General features: G+C 42.6%; 1 protein-coding gene across 2 annotated transcripts; it reads left to right on the top strand.

Annotated features, from left to right (window-relative positions):
• The first annotated feature begins 60 nt into the window (after nt 1-60).
• rars1 (arginyl-tRNA synthetase 1) lies at nt 61-18,995 on the top strand. 2 transcript variants are annotated; one of them, XM_076979781.1, is made up of 15 exons: nt 61-217; nt 795-926; nt 5,114-5,302; nt 5,747-5,855; nt 6,039-6,139; nt 6,291-6,412; nt 6,770-6,890; nt 7,231-7,360; nt 12,355-12,459; nt 12,816-12,994; nt 13,545-13,654; nt 13,824-13,929; nt 15,129-15,301; nt 16,008-16,255; nt 18,602-18,995. In XM_076979781.1, the coding sequence occupies exons 1-15, from the start codon at nt 173-175 to the stop codon at nt 18,709-18,711; spliced, it is 1,980 nt and encodes a 659-aa protein (XP_076835896.1). In that variant the 5' UTR covers nt 61-172; the 3' UTR covers nt 18,712-18,995. The 2 variants fall into 2 exon arrangements, with proteins under 2 accessions (XP_076835896.1, XP_076835897.1); XM_076979782.1 differs by lacking the exon at nt 61-217 and adding an exon at nt 334-487.
• The last annotated feature ends 28 nt before the right edge of the window (nt 18,996-19,023 follow it).

The raw sequence follows: 19,023 nt of genomic DNA, 5'->3' as shown, positions 1-19,023 counted from the left end.
AAGTTTTACATCGCTAAAGCAATTTTAAAGCCCTATTTTTAACGTCAGCAGTCCCACGTGACCGGAAATAAAAACCGGCGACTGGGGGGGAAAGTGAGAGGCAACTATCGGTTTCTCCGTTAAAGTGCGCGCGTGTCGGCGGCCGTTGTCGCTCTAACTACACTTTGCGAACATGTGTGACCCGGTGACAGAATATACAGCTCGTCTCCAGCAACAGGTCAGCTTTACACGAGGTTACGGGGTTCAAAACACAAGGCACGGAGCAGTAAGCACATGTATAAGCCAGCGTGGCCCTGTCCCCGTGGTCAGAAACTCACGGAGTGCGCGGTTCCGCTCCTAACGGGGACGGGTACAATTCTTATAACAAACCCACTTCCGTAGCGGAAAGCACATCGTAGTGGGACGTGTCGTAGAGCTAAGGGCACGATTCGCTCTCAGAAATACCAGGAGCCTGGTTCTAACCTTGTCTTTCGGCTATTTATCCCCGGTAACGTTACAGATTTAAGATGTTTTCGCTTTATTTGTAACTTTGAGCTATTTTCCGTCCAGTGACGCATTTACAGGTTCCTTTCGTTTTACTTTCATTTCTTACTATAGAAATCTGATTGGTATCCGTTAATATTATAACTCTTATTTTCCACAGGAAGATGCCATTGGGAGTTTGTTGTCTTTTCTTTTGCGACATGCAGAGGTTTTATGAGATGTAATATAAAATGTTTGAGTCGGTTCCGTTCCAGATTTAGATGATAAAAGCTGGTTTTATTGCCCTAACGCCCCCCCCCTCCCCGTTACAGGAAAGGGAGATTAAGTCCCTCTCAGCTGAGATAGAAAGACTGAAACATCCACAGGACTTCACTTCAGAGGGCTTGGATGAGCTGAGGGAAGAGAACTCCAGGCTAAAATACCGCCTCAATATCCTAAAGAAGGTACATGCTTTATAAAATGAATTGCCACGTCTGAAGTCATATAATCTGTATTCAAACTAAATACCTGTTTTGCTTATTTCCTCATAAATACAAGTTTAAGCTTATGTTAAATTAAGCCTTTTCTTAACTGAATAAATAGCATTCTACAGTTTTTACTATTATTTTTTTCATTTTTTTTTTCAAGAAAGCTTGGTATAGCTTGCTTAAATGATGTTGCCTGATGCAATCACACGGTGTGATTTCAAGTGTCTTTTTTTATAACTACTGTCAATCACCAGTTTGTCTGTTTTTTTTTATTAACCTTTAACTCATCCATTTTTATATTTCATGCGTTCTTAATATACAAATGTCATAGATTAATTAAATTAATTAAATGTAGGCTATTAATTTAACTACTGTTAAGTATTCTCAGCTTCTCTTCCGTTTGGTTATTTAGACTTACTTGACTCTAAGAGCACAATAAATCGCTCTGAATAAGATCGTCTGCTAAATGAAAACAAATCAAAATGTAAAATTAGCTTGGTTCTTAGTCATGCAGCCATGCTGGTAATGTTACAGGTTAAGAAACTAAACTTTTCCAGCAGTAATGCGTGACTGCATTTCACAGTTTACTTTTACTTTCATTTTCTCAAGAAGAGACGGTAAATAGATGGTGTTGCACAAGAGCTATTAGTTGTATATAATAAATGAGATGAGTATGTACATACAAATACAATAAGAATGTCATACTTTTAACAAATGCATCCAGTTTTAACGTAATGTTTACAGTACTGACCCTTCCTCTTTATGACTTCTGCAATTTGCCTCGGCATACTGGGTATCGGCTTCTGTGCAATATCGGGTCACCCATTCTTGCCTAATCAGTGGATTGGAGTTTATCGGAGTTTCTGGGTTTTGTTTGTCCACCCTCTTTTTGAGGACTGACCAGAGGTTCTCAATGGGATTGAGATCTAGGAAGTTTCCTGGCCACTGACCCAAAATTTTTATGATTTGTTCGCAGAGCCAATTCTGGCTTCTTTGCTGCCATTCTCCAAACGCCTCCGTCTCACTGTGTGTTTAGATGCACTCACACCTGCCCTCTGCCATTCCTGAGCACTCTGCACTGGTGGTGACCCAATCTTGTACCTGCATCCTCTTCAGGAGACGTGATGACGCTTGCTTGACTTTCTTGGGCACCCTGAAGGGTTTAGGGTGCTGTCCTACGAGCAGCAATGTCCTTGCCTGTGAAACCCTTTAAATGCACTACAATGATGACCGCACATCATTTACAGAAGAAAACCTAAAAGTGCCACTACCCTTTTAAAGCAACCAGTCTGCTCTTCTAATCAGCATGACGGAGTGATGTTAGCTGTCCTGTCCTAATTACCCTTTCTCCTGTCCCAACAAGATCTTCACTAAAATTATGTTAGCAGGCCATTTTGTAGGGCTGAAATGTAGCCATTTTTGTGATAAGGTAATTTTTGACAGGCAATTAATTGCAATTCATCTGATCATGCTTCACAATCTAGAGTGAATACAAATTTCCACCATAAACCTGAGGCATCTTTTTTTGTAAACCAAAATTTGTGCCAATCTCAAAATGTTTGGCTACAACTGTACAGGCAAAGGTCTGTAATTAGTTTGTGACTTCCTTAGCACCAAGCACATCTTGAACGCTTCTAAAGTCATTTTCTGGTATATTATACCAGAGTTCTTCTTCGCTGTTATGACCTCAGTCTAGGTGGCGTGGCTGGATCGGAGACCTAGAATACAAAAGTAACTGGGCTTGGTGGAATGTGGAATAAATTAACCCAATTTATATTAATTGTTTTGTCATTATAACACAAACTGATTAAATGTTAGGAGTAGTTGAAGTGCCCACACAATAAACAAAACCTAAACTGCGAAATAAACAACAGAGCTACCCTTAAACAAAACCTACACAGTTCTACACCAACTCCCTAACCAAAAACAAACAAACAACCTGCAGCTGTTTACACTATTTACAATGTAGCAATCAGGGTAACAAAGGCAAATGGAAAGAAGCTAATCGGACTGAGAACAGCTACATAGCAAGAGTCTGAGCTTAAGAAGCCCCTTCACTCTGTCTGCCTCGTATATAGGCCATCCTGATTGGCAGGGTGGAGTCAGTAACCAGACAGCAGCAGCTCCAAGTCCGCAACCAGAGCACAGTCCCCAGGGAACATGACAGCCTCAGCAGCCAGGGGTGTGTCATTAGATTTAGACTTTTCAGTATAAGGGAAGGTTACACTAAATACTTGTCACTGTAGCTTACACAAGCTGTTTTTTGTGATTTTGTTTTTTACTGCTTACAAATGTCCTGTTTTTTGTTTATAATTCTGATAAAAAGAAATTATTATACACCACTGGTCAAAAAAAGTTCGAACTACAAAATGTATTTGCAGTTATTTATTGCATTTGCAAATTGTTCAACTACAATGAATAGCTTGAAATGATACAAAGGTAGGTGCTGAACTGACAGGCGCAAAAAAAAAAAGGCATGGTTACCAAAAATGCACGATCTTGGTGTGCCATTGAGTAGGCGAAAGGACGGTTCCAGTGTGGAACATCAACTGTCAAACATGGAGGAGGAAAATGGTCTGGGGCTGTTTTTCTGCATCCAGGGTTGGTGAGAGTGAGAGGCACCCTGAACCAAAATGGCAACCATAGCAGTCTGCAGAACCATGTAATACCCTCTGTGCACCTGGTTGCTTATGGGTTCACCCTACAACAGGATAATGACCCAAAACATGCCACCCAGGCTATGCCAGAACTACCTCAGAAAAAAAAAACAAGATGGTAAGCTTGAAAATCTCCAGACTTGAATCCCATCGAGCTGGTTTGAGATGGACCGAAAAGTGAAAGCAAAGCAACCTACAAGTGTCACACATTTTATGGGAACTTCTGCAACAGATTTGGCAATAACTTTCTGAAGAATTTTTGACTTGTATTTTAGAAAGAATGTGTGTTCAGCTGTTATATCTGCCAAAGGTGGATACTTCGTTGTACCTTGAGGAGTCAAAAGTTTAGAATACATTTTGGTCTATAATTTGACTCCATTTCTTTTTTAACTTATTTTGTAAATTGCTTATTTGAGCTTTCATTTAAAAGTGTGATGAGACATTAAAGTGAATATTTTCCAATAAAAAACTGAAACCTTTGGGGTGTTGTAAAACTTTTGACCGGTGGTGTAAATGGTCATTATAAAATTGCTAAAACAACAAATCTAATGGTGGCTTAAGCCTATACACAATACTGCATATTGAGTTGGATATCATTTTCGTTCAATACTGCAGCTCTATTGAGGGTTACTACAAATCTATATATAATTTGTATAGCTAGTATAGTTTTTGGAACATTTGTTGTGTTTTTGATATTAGTTCAGCATATATTCATTAGTAAACCTTTACTGTTGGGGCTAGGTAATTCAGTTCAGATAGTCCAATAACAACAAAGATGTAGCTAACTGTAGTTATATCAAACATCAGCTTTGTGGTAATTCTAAATGCTGATCATGATCAGACTGATGAGCTCAACAAATAAAGCTTTTTCAAATACAACATTTTAATTAAAAAATTGAGTATACCGTGTAAGATGACTACTGAAGAATGTGGTAGCTAAATAGCTAGCTAGCAATCTAGCAAGCCTATGTATGCATGCATAAATTGGTGCACATACAAATATTTTCATAGCTAACCCTATAATTTACCAATAGTATATTGGTGTGGAGCAATACATCAATACATAGAATAAAATACATAGAAATGGCAAATGTTGGGATTATCATGCACTGACAAATTACACAGTACTTGGATTCAGACAAAAAAACTAGACTACCAGTCTGTGTATAATTTGTAGTGTTTGAACAGCGGGAAATCTCCTGATTTGCTGGACTATTGACACAAACATTCTAGCATTTCACACATCCGAGCACAAGCGTAATGTGCAAGCATGCTTTCAAGTTTTGAGTGTATTATATGTTTTGCACGTATGGGTTTTGAATGAAAAAAAATTTAGAGGACGTTTTCAAGTTTTAAATCAAGTTTATTATTTTATTTCTAGAAAATATTAACTGTTTATTAAGAAATCCAGTGACTTGATTAAACGCTGGCAAACACGACAGCCATGACGGTTCCTTGCAGCTTTTGCGCATGTTTTCAGGACACTTCCCCCTTGCTTCTCTCCAGAGTCTTCACGAAGAGAGCGCCTACAGCAGCAAGAGCATGATCAACATCAACCAGAGGCTCCAGGGCATCTTCGGCGGCGCCATCCGCGTCGCGTGCCCTGAACTGGAGAATCCCCCGCTCGCAGTCACTCCCAGCCAGCAGGCCAAGTTTGGGGATTACCAGTGCAACAGCGCCATGGCGATGGCTCAGGTCTCTGCCACACCCACATCACAGAGATTGGATGTGTCTTAAAGGGATATTCCAAACGGTTGTATTTAGCATACATAGCAACTTTCAGTTGACTGGTACTTATATGTTAAGAAAGCAGCACGAACTGCTAATGTTTATATCCTCAATCTTGCTGTAAAAGGGCAGAATATTTTTGTGGCTATTAATCTTAAAAGTCTCAGCATATAGCTGAAAAAGGCCCATAGCTTATTTTTATTTTTTTATTCAGTACATCAATTTCTGGATGTTTATTCATTATAACGCTGAAAGGTTTTGTGATTCAGTGTTTATGAATTACTCACTCACTGTCATCCACTATAATGTTGAAAGGTTTTGCAAAGTTATGCGTCAGGACTCCAAATTAGTGCTTGAAGTAAAATAAAACAAAAATATTAGTTTAGCAATCTTTTAAAAATCTTTTTCCAGATGCTGAAGACAAAGACACAGAAGGTTAACCCCAGGGAGATAGCTGAGAAGATAATAAAAAACATTCCTGACAATGAGTTGATTGAAAAGACAGAAATTGCAGGACCAGGTTTGTTGAGAAAATGTCTAATTATTTGAAAACATGAACTTGTTTGTGTTAAATGAACTAGTTTTTATAGTCCTCTCAGAAGTAGAAGAACATGGCTCTGCAAATTAAATCTATTTATAACATGTAGTTATTTATTATTTGGCAAACTGGTTAAATTGGATCACAATTGTGTGTTTTTTCCAGGATTCATTAATATTCATCTCAAGAAGACATTTGTGTCAAAGCTTCTCACAAACTTGCTTGTGAATGGCGTTCAACCTCCAGCTTTGGAAAAGAGAAAGAAGGTTTGGAAAGATTTCCTCTTAACAGAAACAAACTCTATTCTCAGTTCAAACTAAGACTAGTTACTGATGAAGTGGGGCAATGGATTCAGATGTTCCTCTCCTTTTGTTATTTTTATTTGTATATATTTTTGTTTGTTTGTTTGTTTTTTAGGTAATTGTGGACTTCTCCTCTCCAAACATTGCAAAGGAAATGCATGTGGGTCATCTGCGCTCTACCATCATAGGCGACAGCATGTGCCGCCTCTTTGAGTTCCTAGGCCATGAGGTCCTAAGGTCAGTGGATGGTGAAATGGTCCTAATTAGTCCTCACGTAGGGAGTTTGTTAGCCCTAAATTCATGTACAGAGATGCCCAATTCTTTCTCACTGTTTATCTCCTGCCTTGAGAAATATTTTATTTTGTACCATGTGAGAGATTCTGTTAAATGGTGAATTAATTCCTATTTCCTTAGTTGAAAGACACCAATCTCTGCTTTCACCCCTGCCATTACCCATAATTTATTTAACATTTCTAGGCACATTTCTAAAGACATAATGCATGTTTGTGACATTCACAATTATGAATGTTGGAAAGCAAGTATAGTGAGTCATCAGCTGATGTCTCTTTTTGGACTATTTTCAATTCCCACCAGGCTGAACCATGTGGGGGACTGGGGGACCCAGTTTGGAATGCTCATCGCTCACTTGCAGGATATGTTCCCAGATTATCTGAGTGTTTCCCCACCAATTGGAGATCTCCAGGCTTTTTACAAAGTAAGTTCGTTTAAGTTCAGACGCTCTTAAGGCTGCTTTAATGAAGACCAGCTCAGAACTCATACCTTTACTTATCTGTTGTAGTTTATTAACACAATTTGGAAATTGGCATGTCTGTGCTTTTTTAATTAGCAGACCAGCATGTTTTGAACTTTAGTAAGTTTACATTGTAAGAGCCACATTTAACAAGCACTTTGTTTTACAATGAAATGGTCTGTAAGTACTTTCAGCCTAACACATTGCAGTTTTGTTAGCTGGACCAAACCAGTAAATATTTATCTTTTTATGCCGATATGCTTAAAAAAAAAAAATCTCTTTGCTTTTCACTCTTTGCTCTCAGGAGTCTAAGAAGCGCTTTGATGAAGATGAAGAGTTTAAGAAGAGGGCCTATCAGTGCGTGGTCAGACTGCAGAGCAAAGAGCCAGACTTCATTAAGGCCTGGAACCTCATCTGTGACGTGTCCAGGAAAGGTATGTGTGGGACCCTTACACGCATTCTTACTAACTGGATTCTTACACCAGTGCCTGAGCGCTGTGTAGGGCAATGGTTGACATCCTCAGCGGCACCTTTTATAGTTTCACGGTAAGATATACGGTCTGCCTCATACGCTGTGTTTTGATGACATGATTGTCGCCGAGGACATTGAGAGAGGCTGCATGTACTCGTGCACAGCAGAAATGTAATCAGTCAGCAATTTGCTCAGTAGTTGGAGGTACTCACATAGTAGGAGGTCGCGGCAGGTTTATTCTCTTTAAGGACGAGTCAGGGGAAACAGATTAGCAGCTCTCAAGTCTATTTTGCACAAAGCTTCAGTGCATTAGAGCTGAAAATAATTACATGGAGGCATGAAGAATCGCTGCGGAAAAAGCCCCATGAACTCGAGGCTGTGCTGCTCAGATTTTCCTCTAGGCAACAGTAAAAGCCTGTTTGTCGGGGGTTGTCTGCGTGTTTTCCCGTATGAATGCAACTTTGTCCATATGGTTAAGTGGAATAACATTCACAGTGGTTCCTGATGACCCCGTGTTCGTTCCTAATGGCTATCTAGAGTATATAGCCTTTCTCATAGCCTGAGGTGCTTCACACCATTTTTGAAACACCATTGCCTGAGGCAATTTACCTTACTGGGAAAAAAAAACGTGGCTAGTGTCTTTAATTCCGTGCTGTACAGGTTTAATTATGCATTACATATTTTTAAAAAGTACTCATGCTGCTCTCACAGTGTGAGATTTTTGTATGTTGTATTGCTCTCTGTTCAATTTATTACGTTGTATATTTTATTTATACAGAGAAAAAGTCCTGTGCAACTCGAAATGAAAACATTAAATTGAAACAAATAAAATTAGGATCAAGTTGACAGTAATAAACCAATTAAATAGATGAAAAAGATAGATTTTAAAAAACATAACATTTGGAGCAGTTGTAAACATAATTAGCCATGGAATGTGTGAGGTTACTGCTGCAAGAAGGCCTTAAAATTAAATACCACTCCATAGTGCTTCCTTCTGAGGTAAAGTTATGATGTGCACGTACCACAGTAATGCTGCTTGAAGTCCCCACAAACCAGTAGTTCCCCATCATGCATCATCCAGTGGTTATAGGGCTGAAGAAGCGGTTTTCAGATAGATTGTCGCCATTATCACAGACTGATAAAATGTTCACTGGACCAATCTTCCCCCGAAGGGCCAAAATTAATCCAGACTGTTTGTGTTTAGAAATCCCAGCTTTTTTATTTTCTCTACCCCAGCCATGGCTTTAAAAAAACACGTATTCCAAATGTCAAGATATTTATAGTCGGAACGATATTTACAGTCTGGTCAATAATTACACCTTTCAGTGTGTCCATTTACTATTATTATTATTGATATTTTTTGAGGCATGAAGGAGTTCTGTAAAGATTCTTATGAGTTCCCCACAGCCAGTGTTTCAGAGCACGAACAAGAATACACAACAGCATTATCTCTGTAGAAATTAATCTTCAGTCTCATTAATGTAGAACATGAACAATATTGCCTGCAGAAACCCATTAACATTTAAAGAAACTGGCATTGTTTTTCTTGGGTCACAACACACGGAGTTGGGTTGTTAAGAGTATTAACGTGGTCAAACAAATGACTCGGTCAGTCAAGGTGATCAGAAATCAGTAACAAACAATTAGATTCCTTCAACAAGTCAAACAGTGTCATCGTCAGGAACAGTTGCTTCAGTAATTAGATGTGACCATTTTCTCATTAAGTGAAAGCTGTGAAACAAACTTATTTATTAGGGACTCTTAACATTTCTGCTAGATGTGGAAGCTTAGAAATTGAGCTTTAATTATTTAAATAATTAATATCTTGTTAAATAATGAATGCCTCACAAGAGGTGTAACATAAACTGCTCTCTAAGCTCTAGGTTATCATTGAAAAGTGCACAAGAAGCTGTACTGAAAATCTGAACGGATTTACTGGAATAAAAGGTTTTACATGACTACTGTTCATGCAATTTCAATAATTCAGATGATCCAGTGATGGCATGCATAATAAAATACCCTTTATCTCCACCTTTAAAACACACCACATACCCCTAATAGTCTGTTTTTTTGACTGCCAAATTCGATTACTACAGTATCATTAGGATGGATTGCTGAGAGAAAATATAAGCTAAGAAAATGCTGAACTTTGAGGTGGATGGGCTATAGCAGCAGAAGACCACACCGGGTGCCTCTCCTGTCAGCTAAGAACAGGAAACTGAGGCTCCAAATTTCACAGGCTCACCAAAATTGGACAATAGAAGACTGGAAAAATGCTGTCTGGTCTGATGAGTCTCGGTATCTGCTGCAACATTCGGATGGTAGGGTCAGAATTTGGCATCAACAACATGAAAGCATGGATCCATCATGCCTTGTATCAACTTCTGATGGCTATTTCCAGCAGTATAATACGCCATGTCATAAAGTGCGTATCATCTCATACTGGTTTCTTGAACACGACATTGGCCTCAAATGGCTCCACAGTAAAAGTCAAATTTATTTATATAGCACTTTTTACAACACGTTGTCACAAAGCAGCTTTACAATCGTATGTGTCCAGATCCCTAATAAGCAAGCCAAAGGCGACAAGGAAAGTGGCAAGGAAAAACTCCTTATGATGGTGGGGATTAGGAAGAAACCTCGGGAGCTCCAAGACTCAAAAGGGAACCCATCCTCCATTGGGCGACCTGTTAGCCCAAGTCCGTATTTGTGGACAAAAGGTGGTTCTACAGTTATAGTTAAGGTTCTTGTTCCCCGGCCAAGTAGTCACAGTCCCTTCAGTGCAGATGAGCCTGATGTAGGAGCTTGCATCAGCATGTCCTCAGACGTCACCAGTCACCAGATCTCAATCCAGTAGAGCATCTTTGGGATGTGGTGGAACGGGAGATTCGCATCATGGATGTGCAGCTGAAAAATCTGCAGCAACTGCGTGATGCTATCATGTCAATATGGACCAGACTCTCTGAGGAATGTTTCCAGTACCTTGTTGAATCTACGCCACAAAGGATTAAGGCAGTTCTGAAGGCAAAAGGGGGTCTAACCCGGTACTAGCAAGGTGTATCTAATAAAGTGGCCGGTGAGTGTCACCTTTCTGATGTTCGGTTTGAACTGCAGCAGATTTTCTTGGCCATGTCTACATGCCTAAATGCATTGAGTTGCTGCCATGTGATTGGCTGATTCGACGTTTGCGTTAATGAGCAGTTGGACGGGTTAGTGTATATATATATACTGGTAACAACCAAAAAGCTGCCAAGTTGCTAATGAATTCAAGTAAGCAATTATACAGTAATTCATTGCACAGTGGAACAGGGCCAGACAGAAACAAACTTCCCCTGTGTTTGCAGTGAGTGCTTATGAAGGTGTAAAGCCTTTATAACATGTCTGCCCACAGTGGCCCCATCCGCCGTGTCCTCTGAAATCTGCCTATTTGCTTGCAGAACCAAACATTTAGAAAAGCACTTATCAGTAGCAGAGCCCTGCAAAAAGATGTTAAATTTAGTTCTACCGATGATAAAAATCTTCAGTTACCAGCCATCCTGGACCTTTGCTCTGTACTGAGTCCACTGCTCCTGGTAATGAATACCAACGCGGAAAATGGGGTTAGGTCGCTTAAATTAGGGCGGGTAGGTGTCTCCTGGTGTTATTATCCACTCTAGTGCCTGACACAGGTCTCATTCCTCCTCCCCCGTCCCTCAACATGCTGCACCCCCCAAAAGATCTATTAAGTGCCATCAGCCCTGATGTAGAAGTTATAAAGCGTACATCCTTTTTCTTCTCTGTGCTTTTACTCCCTGAAGATTGTTTTCAAGTTTTGGATCTTAAAGCAGTTTGCATGGCTCGTCGCTGGCATCCTCGGCATTTAATTCCTCAAGGAAATTGATCTGTACGATTACAGATGTCAAGAGGTGCAGTGAAGCGCCATTTCATCACTCTCACAACACCATGGACTCAGAACACAAAATAAAGAAGACACCAAGAAAGACTATAGGGATATAATATTGAATATTTTCAAAATTACATGTAGGGATGGAGTAATAAATAGTCTAAACATTAACATAAGACATGGTCAAACTTTTAGCTACAAACCTTAAGTCCACTGATCCATGCCCATCTGATTGCCATTATCAGGAAACCCGACATAGCCAGTGGAACAGTATAACTCAGGCATGGGTAGCACTTTTTCAAACTCAGTCAGTTTGTTACACTGTGTCATACATAACAACCCAAGTCCAAGTTCCAAGCCCTAAATTGCACTCTTTAGCTTAGCCAAATTAATTATTTCTAAGGGATCTCCAAGCCAGTCAAGTAGACGCTGTAACCTTCAAAATGTGAAACGAGCCACTTAAAATTAAACACACTCTAACCAGCTCCTTAAATTGTTAGCTCACCCTTTATTTCCACCTTACTTTAGAATTATGCACTGAGACCTTTCCCAGCTAATCGCTCTCCCGCCGCTCTGTGACTCCGCCGCTATATGTAATGGAGACCTTTGCAGCAGCGGATCTGTTCCGAGCAGCTCTGCAGTTTCGGCTGATGAACTGGGAAGGGCACAGGTGCCCCAAGGCCCGCCTCGCCCGCCTCGCTGCCTCCATCTCCATCACCTCTCACTCAGGCATCAGACAAGCTGGGAGGCTGAGACCCCTGACGCCCGTAACACCTTAATCATGCTCCTGCCCACACACAGCTAGAACAGAGACTTATCTAATAAAGGTCAATTAGTGCACGCGCGTGTGTGTGTGTCCCCTGCTGCTGAACACCTCAAATCCGGCTTTGGCCAACTCTGGAGGCACTTGCTTAGTTTGATTTCCCTGAGGTGTGGCTCCTGTAATTAAACGCTAGTCTCTTTCTCTCTCTCTCTCACCTTTCTCTTTTTCTTCGTTGTCTCCTCTCACTCTCATTCTTTTTCTTCTTCTTTCTCTCTGCTCTCCCTCTGCCTGCCTCTCTCCTCCGCACCAGAGTTCCAGAAGGTCTACGACTGCCTGGGGATTCACCTGCTGGAGCGAGGAGAGTCCTACTACCAGGACCTGATGACGGAGGTGGTGAAGGAGTTTGAGGAGAAAGGTGGGGTGACGACACACCAACAGCTCCACTCATCCTACTGAATCCTCTTCATTAAAACGAAACCACGGTAGCACGCTAAGCGCTAGACATACTTAAAGTTCATACTTAATTAGTGTGAAATGTGCTCAAAACTAATGAATGACAGCATGTCAGATAACATGACAGAAAGGAGTATGTGGCAGCTGGTTCTCAAGCACCTTCGTTGGCAGTAGCGTAGCATTCTGAGATGCTGTGAAGATGTAGTCTGTCCATTAGGGGGCACTGTTGTTTCAAGATGCTCAATTGCACAAAAGTCCAAACTTTGTTTCTCTCTCTCTCTCTCTCTCTCTCCCTCCCTCTCTCCCTCCCCCACCCAGGTATGGTAGACCTCGACGAGGGCAGAAAGGTGGTGTTCCCTCCGGGCCAGTCCATCCCCCTGACGGTGGTGAAGTCGGACGGCGGCTACACGTACGACACGTCGGACCTGGCGGCCCTGCGACAGCGCATCTTTGACGAGAAGGGTGACATCATCATCTACGTGACGGACAGCGGGCAGGTGCGAACGCACGCGCACACGTGACCACACCCCTCCTCACCCAGAGGGTTAGGCTGTGACAGCAAATGTTCAGCTCACACCTCTGCAGCAAGACGTGTGTGTGTGTGTGTGCGTGTGCGTGTGTGTGTTTCAACTCACTGCATCAAATATTAATGAAGTCTGTGCCAGCTCTCTGGTATGCACTTTCACACTGCATCTAGTTCATACATTAGTCTCACTGCTGTGTAGAGGAAGGACACGTGCCTGTCTGCACCGAGCGACTGGCGTGTTCTCCACCTGCCCTGACCAGTGTGCATGCGTGTGGCAATAAGAGACATAGAGGCATGTAGGTTCAGAGAACATGCATCTGTCAGAAAACACACAGCTGGTTAACAATATCTCTTGCCTGTGAATCGCAGAGGGGCACAGGTCTGCCAAAAGAGGCCTACAAAGGAATTTAAAATGGCCATTCGGTGTATGGTAATGATGGTTAATAGACAGGACCCAAGGACACAGCTCATTTCAGCAGTCTGGAGGATGTTAAAATGCACGTGTGTTCATTCCATGATAGGCAGTACACTTCCAAGTGGTCTTTGCTGCAGCTCAGATGATTGGCTGGTACGACCCCAAGGTCATACGCGTGGAGCACGCAGGCTTCGGAGTGGTGTTGGGAGAGGACAAGTAAGTGACCGTGCTGCTATTGGAACACTCACAGGATGCTCACTATGGAAAATCGCATTCAGGCTACACTGGTTGTCTGCGTGAGGTTCATTGTTCTGTGGTGTATGGGATTTAGACAAATCTTTCTAATACGCTCGTGCTGAAGTCTTCACGCTTCTCTCTCCCACAGGAAGAAGTTTAAAACCCGCTCGGGCGACACGGTCAGGCTGATGGACCTGCTGAACGAGGGCTTGAAGAGATCCATGGACAAGCTTAAAGAGAAGGAGAGGGATAAGGTGTGGACCTCGGGCCGGGTGGAAGAGATCACGTGCAGCTTTATGCACACACACAATAACGTGCGCTTGATGCACACGCGTTTTTACGTGTGATTTATGCAGACGTTTCCTCTGATCTGTCCCAAATTGCAACTCGCTCCTCTGTTGAACCGCCTTTTCTTTTCTTACTCAGTTCAATCGAGACTGAGACACAGCAAATGAGACCAATACAAAGGCAAAAAGGAAAAATTGTGATCCGTTGCCTCCCTTGCATGGCTCCCATGTGACTTTAGCAATTAGCTTTCGCCTCACCTGCCCATGATGAGAGATTCTCTAACGACCCTGCGGCCATCACGGTGTAGCTGATCTAATGAAGTACTGATTTACAGCTGCATTAGAAAAAAAATGCCACTCTTCAGAGAAATGTGGTCTGTCCTCTGATTCCCCTCACTAAGCCTGGCTCTTAGACGATTCCATGGTATAACACGCTTGACCTTTCCCTGCAGTGCCTATGAGCTTTTGGGTTTTAGTGTTTTTGGTGTTTCTAGTAATTGCGGACCGGCCCGGTAAAGCAAAAGGAGTTTCTGCTTGCTAATGTATTTTCTAAATCCCCCGCATGCTTGTCGGTGGTACTGAACGTTCCACATGCTGGGTGCAACTGTGTGGGGAGAGCTAGCAGCATGTAATCACACCTCATTCCCCAGGGCATAATCAGTTAGAAGCCCGGCAGGGGCAGGAACCAACTCGGATCTGTTCCGACACTTTGATTTTGCTACGGCTCCAATGAGCCTGGCCGATGTTCTGAAACCGCCACCTGCCGAGGCACTTGGATCAGCCCGGCTCCGGCCAGGAGATCCAGCTCCTCGCGTCCCGCCCGGTGGTCGCGCGTCACGCCCAGCGGAATGCGTTTCTCATCACACGCGAGGGGTCTCGGGCCAGTGCGTCAGTTTTGGTCTAGTTAGAGGAAAAACTTTCTTCTTTCCACACTAAGTAACTTCACCAGCTCAGCCTATCACGTTTAAGGATTCAAATTATTATTTTGGAACGGCTGAAACTCACTTGTGCTCAGCTCGTTTAATAAACACTGTAGGTGACAGGACAGCCTGAGGGATTTAGTGTGATTTACCCATTGAAGTGTGTGTGTGTGTGTGTGTGTGTGTGTGTGTGTGTGTGTGTGTGTGTGTGTGTGTGTGTGTGTGTGTGTGTGTGTGACTCTCCAGGTTTTGACCCCAGAGGAGCTCTCCCAAGCCCAGCGCGCCGTTGCTTTCGGCTGCATCAAGTACGCCGACCTGTCGCACAACCGCATCAACGACTACGTGTTCTCCTTCGACAAGATGCTGGATGACAGGGGCAACACGGCCGCCTATCTCCTCTACGCCTTTACTCGTATCAGGTGAGCGCCCCCCCCCGGTGGGGATCGATGCGCCCCGGGCAGGGGGTCCGCGGCGGGAACCGTGCCTGGATCTGTTCCCTTGCAAGTAGGAAAGGAGCATTCTCACCAGGGCTGCTTGATGGACCCCGTCCAATCAATAGCTCCCGCAGCCGGCATGGTTTGTTCATGCGCGGCAGTCCCCCAACCTGTGCTGTAAACACGTGAGCCGTACATGTGTCGGCACTGTGTGTGGACTGTTTACGAGTGGAAAGGGGTGGCTGTTTGTGTGTGTGTGCGTGCGTGCGTGAGAGGTTGTGGTCTCTGTCAGGTTGGTGGCCTCATGGCAGGTCCTGTCTCGCTCTCTGTGTTTTTAGCTCTATGGGCACTCGGTGCTTTGGCCCTTTTGTTCCTGCTGTTGTTCGGTTTGGGGACCAGGTCCAGCATTGCAACGCCACTCCACTCCCTGCTCCTGTGTGCTCAGTCTTTCTCTGGCTTACCGTGTCCCTAATCCACTGCAGTCGTGTCACTGCTCCCAGAGTTCAGTCCTCCAGAAATGCAAACAGGGCTGTCAGTAAACGAAGGCGCTTGAGAAGCAGTTAGCACAATCTCTTTTCTGTCATGTTATCTTATTTTCAGCAGATTTCATATTATTTGATTTTATTTGCCCGATTAGTTCTTTGAGTATGTGGATCTAGAACTTACTATGCTACCATTCGATATCCTGCAGGTCCATAGCCCGGCTGGCGAACCTGGACGAGGCGGCCCTGCGCAAGGCGGCCGAGACGTGCGAGATGGTGCTGGACCATGAGAAGGAGTGGAAGCTGGGCAGGTGCCTGCTGCGCTTCCCTGAGGTCCTGCAGAAGATACAGGATGATCTCCTGCTGCACACGCTCTGCGACTACCTCTACGAGCTGGCCACCACCTTCACAGAGTTCTACGACACCTGCTACTGCGTGGAGAAGGACCGCCAGACAGGTGAGCAGGGTTCGTACGGTCATGAAAAACCTGGAAAAGTTATGGAATTTGAAAATAGCAATTTCCAGGCCTGGATAAGTTTTGGAAAAATAAAAAATACTCAAATGTTTTGGAAAAGTCATGGAAATTTGCTTGACACAATAAATGTATGTTGTTCTGATAACCGGAAGAAAAAATTAATAAATATAATATAGCCATTTTTTTTCATTGTGCGGACCGCTAACGTAACTTCACACATTAGTTCACTGCATTAGCGTCGGACTCCAAGCGGAGCTGTAGATTGTATTTTGATGTAAATCAGCGTAATGCTGGTAAATGCCGATTAAACAATGACTGCTTCAGTTGGACAAATACAAGCTATGGCTTGTGAAAGACGAGGACACGGGGCGTGAAAAATGTGCACGGTTAACGATGGGGTTAGAGACTGAAAAGTCCGTCATAAAGCAGTTTTCGTCGTTAAGCGCGACCCTAGATTTAGATACGTTTTGATCGTAAACACAGTATAGAAAAAAAACTAACGATGTCCTCGTGCGTACAACGCGAGAAAGAGCGATCGTGTTGCCGAGATGGGCTGCAGTGGAGCCTGTGCTGCCTCGGCTTATCGTACACAACACTCCACAACACTCCACTGTGCTGCCACTGCTCCTCCGTGCGTGCACGCGCGAAATAAAAAAAAAAGTAGGTCGTAACTCCGGTTTATATTGATATTGAAAATACGGTAAATGTTTATTTTTTCAATTAAACCACGTGGCTTGTCATTAATTTATGATATACTGTGGAATTTTGGCCTGGATTTTTTCTTATTTTTCATGTCTACACATATGTTTAGAGAATGTATAGTCATTAAAATTTGCCTCAAAGTCATGGAAAAGTCATGGAAAAGTCATGGAAATTGATTGTCAAAAAAGTGTATGAACCCTGGGTGAGGAACCGTGCACGGCTTGTGAGGCAGGGGACCCACAAGGCGCCCACGCCGCCTGGCAGGCCATCTCGGCCTGGCCTGGCCCGGCCCAGGCCGATCAAACGAGCGACTTAGGTTTTGTGGTGCTGGGATTTCAAGCTATGTTTTTGTACTGTTCAGGCTTTATTATGTGGACCTGGACCGGACATTTTTTTTTTTGTCATTCTTGCAACCAGAACCTTGCTGGTTCTTGCAGACTAGACCAGAATAGAAAAGATGTTGCGGGAGGTAATATTCATGCTCGGTATCATTTAGGGTTGCCATGTGTCCAACTACGAAACAGCATATTTGAACAACATAGAATGTGACTCATCTGAGCAGAAAGATATAGTCTTTTCCTTCCATTGCTTAAGTGGGCAAGATGGTTTTTAATCTGAAGAATAAGGCTGAGATTGGGGTCCAATTTTACATTTTGCTCCCAGTCGACTGTTGGACTTAGCTCAGTTTTTTTTTCTTCTTCTTCTTTTTTCCCCTAATTAAATTTTCTCGTTAAGAGCTGGATACACAGACACTGATGAAGCTAGCTCTTCTTGAATTAAATCGCTCTTTTAATATAAGCTAATGAAAACTGAGTTTTACGGAAGAGATTAGTAGAACTCCTGGGCTGTGACTAGTCATGATTGAAAAAGTTGGTCTCCAAGCATGGTGATTAGATCTTCTTTGTGAACTTTGTGAAGATGTGATCTAGTGTTTGACAGGGGGATAGTACAGCTTCAGATTTGAAGCAAGATTCCCAGTGAATTTACCACGAAGGACGTAAAATATTTTACCACCTGCTGCTGGAACCTCCTCATACTTGTTCTCTGTACGTCTATTTTGTCATTTTCTCTGGCAAAGCATGTAGAGCTATATTGGTCTACTACCAGAGACTTTTTCCCCCTCAACATTGAATTAAATCAGATAAAAAAGTATAGATTAAGCAGTTTACTGTGGTTCTGTTCAATAGGTGGAATTTAAAAGCCAGAGTGCAAGACCTATATATTGACGACAGCCTTTAAAAACCGTAAAGGCTTGAAGAAGGGCCGTAAAAAGGGTTCATCCTTTTTATTATTATGCAATTTATCGTTAAGTCTTCAGAAACCAGCGCGTCAAAATATTACATTTGTTAGCTCAAAAGTAGTTCAAAGGACAATTTGCTTGTAAATATTTTGGGAAACACTTTATTCTTTAAACCCATCATCATGATTCTCAGTTTTTATTAACTTATCTGAACATTACTGGAATTTGACTTGTGGGGCAAATGAACCAGGGATATTGCATACCACAATATTACCCACACTATTGATTTAGTGGCCAGTTCAAGCAGAGACGTCTGAGATTTCATGTAAAAGGAAGCCACTAACCTTCCCGTGCAGACGGTCATTATGTTCTCTTGTTCTTCCCAGGGGAGGTGGTTAAAGTCAACATGTGGAGGATGCTCCTGTGTGAAGCTACGGCGGCCGTCATGGCCAAGGGCTTCGACATCCTGGGCCTCACACCCGTGCAGAGGATGTGACCCGATCGATGCCTGCGCCACGAGTCCTTCTTGCCAACCGTCGGAGTTTACAGTTAACCCAATAAAACCCAAACGACTGCTTTATAGAAATCACATTTTGCTTTTCGCTCATCTTCACATTTAATGTCAGAATAGTAATCCAGTGTGACATGTCGGAATATGCATGTCAATCTATAGAGATTACCAGACTAATTCGTACCTTTTCATATTTTGATGACACTTTCAACAAACATGCTATGTAAACCTAATGCTTCAAACTTGCAATAAACAATTAGTAATATGTTCTGAATTTGTTGGCAATATTTTCTTGCA

Source organism: Brachyhypopomus gauderio, chromosome 18 (assembly GCF_052324685.1).
Source record: "Brachyhypopomus gauderio isolate BG-103 chromosome 18, BGAUD_0.2, whole genome shotgun sequence".
Taxonomy (NCBI): domain Eukaryota; kingdom Metazoa; phylum Chordata; class Actinopteri; order Gymnotiformes; family Hypopomidae; genus Brachyhypopomus; species Brachyhypopomus gauderio.
The sequence above is the reverse complement of the archived record's forward strand: the minus strand, read 5'-3'. Positions and strand labels throughout refer to the sequence as shown.

Coding starts and splice junctions, on each gene's coding strand:
- rars1 (XM_076979781.1), top strand. CDS start 173: ATGTGTGACCCGGTGACAGAATATACAGCTCGTCTCCAGCAACAG. Junction 7,361..12,354: donor CTGTGACGTGTCCAGGAAAG/GTATGTGTGGGA, acceptor CCTCCGCACCAG/AGTTCCAGAAGGTCTACGAC. Junction 16,256..18,601: donor GGAGAAGGACCGCCAGACAG/GTGAGCAGGGTT, acceptor TGTTCTTCCCAG/GGGAGGTGGTTAAAGTCAAC.